Consider the following 8,231-nt stretch of genomic DNA (forward strand, 5'->3'; position numbering starts at 1 on the left):
AGTGTGTACAGGTTGAAAGTATATTAACTCAACAGCATTGTCACTGAGTGTGTGCTTACACTGGCAGTGAATACAGACCCTTACACCCATCTAGTGGTTAAAGGAACAACTGCAGTCTTCCCCTAAAGTCAATGCAAAGCAGATGATCCATTCTCTCTTAAATAAATATTCTTGACTGGTGCCCCTGTAGAGTCTGGACATAATAATTTTAAAACCTGTACAATATAAGGCAAAAGTATTTATTAATAGCAATAGTACTTTTACCAGCAAGTCCCATTGAGATAAAAAAAAATCTCTTTTACAAGAGAGAGCAGGCCAGAGTAGCAGCAGTACAGTCACAACACATTAAAATGCCACATATAAAACACAATAATACAGAACAGCTATTCAAACACAGTGCGCCCCTGAGGAAAAACAACCACATGCCTCCTTCACCATATTCCTGATGATGCCCTTTTAATTAATTGGCTTATGCTAACAAGTTTAATTTTAGATCTCTTCGTAAGAAATTCCATGATCCAGGTGCATAGTATGAAAATACAGTTTTTCCCAAATCTGTTAAAACCAGGTGTAGATTAAGAATCAACCACTTGAAGGAGCGTAGCTGGTAACTCTCAGAGCTAAGACAGAGAGGGGTACAGAGGTAAATTGGAAGGTTACCCAGTATCATAATTAAATATACCAGTGCTGTGTCTGTGAAAAGTCAGTGACGTTCAACCAAACAAAAAATGTGGAGGCACAGGTGGCACCAGGACGGGGGCATGCTCCTCATGGATGCCCCTATGGTAGATTATGGTATAGATGATAAAGTGCCCTCTAGGGTGCCCTAGCAGTGGACAAAACGTGGTGAAATGCATTTCGTGACTGGAAATATGTCATGAATTTCTGCGCGATGGTGCCCCACCGCATACTGCTGGTGGCTTATCATTTTTTTCGCCCCTGGCCCTCAAACATGAGAGTGAGAAAGCATAGAATCCAGGGAAATCAAACAAAATCGAGGCAGCATTGCCAAATACAAAACATCTGTCATAATAAACCAAAAAGCAGAATACTCTCTCTTGTTTATCAAAATAAGAGAAATAATATCACAGAGGTTTCATAAAAATAACATGGATTTTTCTTAAAAGACTATAGCCTATAAGTGATATCATAAATAAATAAATAAATGTGACAAAAATATAATTAAATGTAAAAGTTGGCATTAATAAATGTATGAAATTTGACATAAATAGATGTTTTTGCTTTAATTTCCCTTTGTATTTATTTACCTCTGTATTAATTCAAGTATGTATTTACAATCCCATGTAATTTTCCTTTTAATTTAATAATGTATCCACTTTTATTCATGTATTTATTTATTTATTTATGATTTTGGCAGCTTGAGTCCTCCATATAAGAGTTCTGTAAGGACCTTACAGAACTCTTATATGGAGGACTGGACCATGGACTGCAACAAAACATGGCAGCAATGGACCTTTACAGTGTTAAGACAAGCAAGTCCTCTGGAGACACGACTGGTGTTTTCTTACTTTAAACACTTTTAAGATTATTTACTACCATCACTGTGACCGATCACACTCCGGTACAGTAGATGTCAGCATGCAGGCTTCCGTAGGCGTTGCAATCATGTTGACGAAGAAGAGAAGCGGAACGGAAGTGTCAGCTCTTGTTTTTCCCGGACTACAAAAAAGGCGTGCAGGCGGTTTCCTTCAAAACATTATGGCGTCGAGACGAAAAACAACAGTGCCAAGTAGTTTAAAAAGTGTCTCCACTGACGCTAAAAGGTAGTGCTCATTGTATTTTTGTCTATCTTCAACGCGACTGTCGTGTATTTCTCAAATTTCTGGCCAGTTTGTTTTTATGAGAATTAGACGTAGAGACGACCCAGTCAAAGTCTTTTTAGTTAACACGCTATTTTATCTTTTATTTAGCAGTAACTTCATCTTTTTATACTACTAGACCAGCCATTATGCCAATAAGTAGGTTATAAAAGCAAGTAAATGTACACGCCTCTTGTGTTCTTGTGATTTGTGACATCTTGACAGTAGCTAAGCTAACTGTATAGCTTAGCTCCAGGGTTCCGCTCCTCCTCTAAATAAATCAAAGGTTCTTGTTTCTACATTTTTTAAGTTGACGGCTCATTTCTGTTTGTTTTCAGCTCGAAAAGCGTGAACAATGCTACTAAAGCAAACAACAGTGGAGCTGGGAAGAAAAGTGTCAAACGTAAGTATTCGTATAGGTTTACGAAACTAGTCTGAATGTAATGAACACATAATGTTAATATAACATAATGTAACATGACACATACCTGTCTCTCAGAAGTTCATCTACAGGATGACCTTTTGGCAGTGATGAAATGTAACTAAGTACATTTACTCAAGTACTGTACTTTGTACTTCTGCTTCTTCTATTTTATATGAATATTTATTATGAAAATTCAGCGTTTCTTTTCAATAGCTTCCATGTCATGTGACCCAGTGACTCCAAACTAATCCTCCAAACTAAAAACTGGTTTTTATTCTGTTTTGTGCCGTCACCCTGAAAGCTATGAAATATTTCATGCATGTTTTTAAATGTGCTCATCATGTAAATGTACTCATCTTGACTTGCTTCTAATATGAATTATGCATTGATATGTTGAATTAGGGCAAACTAAGTTTAATCATTTTCATTTTTTATTTCTTTATTAATATCTCAATCAATCTTTAGCATCTGGGACTATTGTCAAGTCTCGATATATGCAGGCTGCTGAGAAGACATCTCTTTCAAAGGTAATGCTATTTCCTGTGTTTTTCTGTTTTCACCTAACATACATAAATAAAATATCAAAATGCTTAGTTAAATAATGATAATATCGCCCTCTTTTGTTTGTGCAGCTCGCATGTCTTAAAATAAGAGCTGCTGTAAATCCCCTCCACACTTTATCTGGTCATATACTGCCCCCTATGTTCCCCCTAAATTCTGGCCATATTTTAAAAATTACACTTGTAACGTTGTTGTTGTTTTTCCTTGTCATACTTTTGCTGTTACACATTTGCACAGAGTAATTCGCTGACAAATGAGTCTATGGCTGCGCCGCAGAGGCCTTCCTCACCAAAACCCAGTGGTGTCAAACCAAAGGTGGGCACTCCACCAAGACGCTCATTGGCCCCACAGGCTCTAGCAGCATGTAAGTATTTCCTAAAGTGTTCATTGTGAATGTGCATTCTCACAATTGTTTATGATAGGAAACTGCATTTCTCACTTTGATAATGTAAATTTAAATCAAATGAGTATGGTAATTGTCGTATACTCTACCAGCAATTATATTAACCTCCAAGTACTGATCTTCTTTAAAATGACTTTATTTTCATAATGGCTACAGTTTATTGTTGATACTTGGATTGTGTATGATTATAGCTATTATCTTCCTTACAGCAAGGATGTCATGTGACACTGAACCGTCACTGCTTGGGAGAAGTATTCTACAATCCACTTTCTCAGATGGACACTGCCATCGACCAGATTTTGATATTTCAGTTATTAAAGGTAAACTGATTTAAAGCCCTGTGATGATAGCTATTATTTACTAATGTGGTTGTCCTTTAACAGCTAACTTTAAAAAAAAAAAAATCTATTTCTCTTAGATAAAACAGTGATTGAAAAAGCAGTTGAACCTGAGAGAAATCCAGAGAATGAGAAGAGGCAACTTGAGATGCATACATTCCTCCTGGCCTACCTCACAGCTAAAGTAAGTCTCTCAATGTATCTGATGTGCTGGAAACAGTGAATTTTTAAATAAAACACTATGAATAGCTTTTAGTGACTTGTCCACTGTGCTCTGTGGGGAATAAACATGTCTTCATGCTGTGAATGATCTGACTCCATCTTTTTAATGTTTGATTTAAGATGGAGAGCAATACTGCGAAGCTCAAGGCCGAGGCCGAGGCAAGGATCCTGCAGGAGATGGAGGAAGAAGAGGCATTGCATAATGAGGTTCAGGAGAAGAAGCGCCAGTACCTCCTCATGGAGAAGGAAAGGCTAGTGAATGAGATGCTGGATTTGCAGGTCAGGAGTCAACCTTCTTTGTAGTGACCTTTTTAAAATGTGGCCCGTTTTAAAAATTCTCCTAGCATTTAGAAAGAGCTATAATTTAGCTTTTCTAATTTGATAATAATGTCCGATCAAAAAAAATCTGTTTAAAAATGTGTTTTTTGAAAAGTATTTTAAATGTAAAAATGCATGATTCTGACTAATATTTATATTTTTATCAGATTGCTGCACTGACCCCTGTGGCTGAAGCTGCCAAGCAGTTCACAAAAGACTACAAGTCTTTTGCCACAGCTGTTGACACCACCCGACATGAGCTGCCTGTCAAGAATTTCTACATTGACGGGGACAGAAGGGAATTTCTAGGTTGTTATTACTATGTTTAAAAGTTCATTGAAAAGTTAAAGTTACGCAGAACTGAACATGGTAAAAGTAATCAGGACTGTGTGTCACTGCAAACATAAGATAACAATTTAAAAAAAATAATCTGATACTTTCTCTGACATTGGTAAATTCTAATTAGTGCATGGAAAATATCTGATATTACCTTTTTTCATCACAGTCCTGTCCCCTTCAAAACAGTATACAAATATAGAAATCTCTAATGTAGATAGCCAGCATTATCCTGACTATGGCAGACTTTGGTGTTTGCTCCTGGATTTTAAGGATTTGTTACATAAGCTGATTGCAATTAGAATAATCTCTCTGCATTATTATTGTACCAGTGTATGCTCTTGTAAACACCAAATGACACATATTTTATGTATTTTGCTGGAACTGATGATAAATGTTATGTTAATCATAGCCACCTGTATCTTATCTCCATCCATTTTAGATAAAGCTGAGGCTTGCCTGAAGGAGAGTGAGAAGTTGCTGGTGGAGTGCACAGAGGGTGATTATAAAGACAACAGCACTTCTCTTGAGTGCCTAAGGGAAATGAAAATGACATCAAAGGATATCAGTCAGCAAGTATCAGGGTAGGTGCACATATAAATAAACCTAGTAAAGCTGTGAATATATTATCTGCTCTGTGTTTCACTGCATGACTGCTTTTTCATAACTGCTCATGACAATGTGTGCGTTTTTTTTGCATATATATGGCTGAAAAATAATTATACCTTGGCAAGTATTCAGTGGCACCTAAAATGCATCCTGAGTGACAAGGCTGGACTTGTGCTTAAAAAGTGGCGTTTCTCTTTTCTTAGGGCATTTTCAGAGCTGCTGGAGATGTCATCATTGGTCTGCCGCCACACAATCCATGTCCAGCAGTCCACAGAGGAAGAACGGCTTGGCACTGCCAGAACCCAAGAGCTCTATTGTCTCAAACAGTGAAGGATCACCATACAGCATGGGATACACAGTACATGCACTTTGCATACCTCTCCACCCCAGATTTCCCCCAGTTTGGATTTATTTGTGCCATGTTTGTTTTTGTTTTTTTATGTAAACTGTCAGAAATGTTTTCAGCATCTCTGTTATGAAATATTGCAAGTGTTGAACAATGACTGACACTGTTTTGTAGCTGCAACATTGTTAATGAAATACAATAAAAAAAAATGAAAATATAAATGAACCGTCAACATGGGCATTTTATTGAGAAGCAGTAATATGCAGCAAGGTGGTATTCTACTTTTATGTTGTGTTAAACGCAGCTGCTAAAAACACCTAAATCTGAATGGATTTTACATAACCAATTCATGAGAACAGTTTTAAGAGTTGTTCATGAACAAGTTTCTTGTTACAAAAATATTCCTGATGTTTTGCATCCAGATCTACGGAAGCCCTAAAGGGCCATGCATTCATACATTTTATTTTCTCTGTTTTCCCGTGACAATGAGTTAATTTCATTTGTTTTCTCGAAATCTCAAGTTATTATCTCGAAATAACAACTGCCGTTTTCCCGAGATAACGGGATAATTTTCTCGACATCTCGAGATAATGAAACTTCGTTTTCCTGAGATAACGATATAATTAATTTGAGATCTCGAGATAATGACTGTGATATGATAGGCCTGAGATTTCCATCACACACACGCATGTTGACCAATGGGTTCTTGAACACTACTGTAGGTATGTCTATTTCTCCATTTGTTTTGTGTGTTTATGCTTTCTATACTAAATTAGTTTTTGATGAGATGAATGAATGTTACAGCTCAAGATCTCAAATTAATTATATTGTTATCTCGGGAAAACAAAGTTTTGTTATCTCGAGAAAATTATCCCGTTATCTCGGGAAAACGGCAGTTGTTATTTCGAGATAATAACTCGAGATCTCGAGAAAATTATCTCGTTATCTTGGGAAAACGGCAGTTGTTATTTCGAGCTAATAACTCGAGATCTCGAGAAAACAAATGAAATTAACTCGTTATCACAGGAAAACGGAGGAAATAAAATGTATGAATGCATGGCCCTTTAGGGCTTCCGTACAGATCCCTGAATTATCCCCTGACAAATTAACAAAAATGTCAACAAATTAACAAAAATGTCCACAAATACACAGTGTTAAATGGGGAATGTGTAGTTTTGGAGAAGAAATTCAAACTCAGAATTTTATTCAAACTCAGAAGAATATGTTTTTGCCATAACTGAATAAACAAGCTGTTTTCAGAGGAAAATAAGGTCCCCAGAACACTGTTAGAAAGGTGGCAGGGCCTGCCACATATAAACAAAGTAAAACAGTATGAAATTGTGTTGTTCTTTAAGACCAGTTTGTTTATTCAGTCATGAAAACAAAGGGTTTGTTTCGGCATTTAAAAAATTAGTCAATGAAGATCTTTCTCTTCCGTTTAAAATTTCTTCCCCAAAATTAAATAGTGCACCTTTTAAAGAAAGTATGAAAAAAATCCCTTCATCCGGGTCCACACCAAAAGTTAATGGGGTGATTTTTGAGACTCATCCTCCATCTAAGTTTCATGGATATTCATTTAATAGTTTTTGTGTAATCCTGTTGACAAACCAACCAACAAACAAACAGACGGGTGAAAATTTAACATCTACGGAAGCCCTAAAGGGCCATGCATTCATACATTTTATTTCCTCCGTTTTCCTGTGATAACAAGTTAATTTCATTTGTTTTCTCGAGATCTCGAGTTATTATCTCGAAATAACAACTGCCGTTTTCCCGAGATAACGAGATAATTTTCTCGAGATCTCGAGATAACGAAACTTTGTTTTCCCGAGATAACGATATAATTAATTCGAGATCTTGAGTTAACAAAACGATAGTGTAGTATATTAAATCATTGCAGGAACCATCATTCAGTGTAGCAATGTCAGAGGAGCAGGAGCGTATCGATCACCACGTCACATATGTTTTCAATCAAGGCCTGACACAGGCTGAAATAGCATTATGCCTTGCTATTACAGATAATATACACATTAGTGTGCGTAATCTAAAAAGATGGTTAGCAAGGCTTCAGCTATATCGGCGGCGCAATCTAAGTGAGCCTGATGTCGTCATTAACTACATAGCTGACCAGCTATGTAGTTAATGAGGAGATCTCGAATTAATTATATCGTTATCTCGGGAAAACAAAGTTTCGTTATCTCGAGATCTCGAGAAAATTATCTCGTTATCTCGGGAAAACGGCAGTTGTTATTTCGAGATAATAACTCGAGATCTCGAGAAAACAAATGAAATTAACTCCTTATCACGGGAAAACGGAGGAAATAAAATGTATGAATGCATGGCCCTTTAGGGCTTCCGTAAACATCCCTGGCAGAGGTTATACATTTAATGATCTGATATAGACGCAGTGTTAAGTCCAGTTCTGAGTTTTCTTCTGTTCCCAGTTTGTGTCTTTGTGTGTGTGTATATATATATATATATATATATATATATATATATATATATATATATATATATATATATATATGTATATATATATATATATATATATATATATATATATATATATATATATATATATATATATATATATATATATATATATATATATATATATATATATATATATATATATATATATATATATATATATATATATATAATATATATAATATATTTATATGTATATTATATATATATATATATATATACATATACATATATATATATATATATATATTTATATATATATATTAATATATATATATATAATATATATATATATATTATATGTATATATATATATATATATATATATATACTATACTATATATATATATATATATATATATAT

The 8,231-nt window shown here is 35.1% G+C and overlaps 1 protein-coding gene across 1 annotated transcript; it reads left to right on the forward strand.

Annotated features, from left to right (window-relative positions):
- Positions 1 to 1,674: 1,674 nt before the first annotated feature.
- On the forward strand, positions 1,675 to 5,602 carry haus8 (HAUS augmin like complex subunit 8). The gene is made up of 10 exons (XM_073476879.1): positions 1,675 to 1,784; positions 2,159 to 2,223; positions 2,710 to 2,771; positions 3,043 to 3,169; positions 3,418 to 3,528; positions 3,627 to 3,730; positions 3,889 to 4,047; positions 4,254 to 4,395; positions 4,865 to 5,006; positions 5,235 to 5,602. The coding sequence occupies exons 1-10, from the start codon at positions 1,720 to 1,722 to the stop codon at positions 5,359 to 5,361; spliced, it is 1,104 nt and encodes a 367-aa protein (XP_073332980.1). The 5' UTR covers positions 1,675 to 1,719; the 3' UTR covers positions 5,362 to 5,602.
- Positions 5,603 to 8,231: the final 2,629 nt, after the last annotated feature.

This window comes from Pagrus major, chromosome 11 (genome assembly GCF_040436345.1).
Source record: "Pagrus major chromosome 11, Pma_NU_1.0".
Lineage (NCBI taxonomy): Eukaryota > Metazoa > Chordata > Actinopteri > Spariformes > Sparidae > Pagrus > Pagrus major.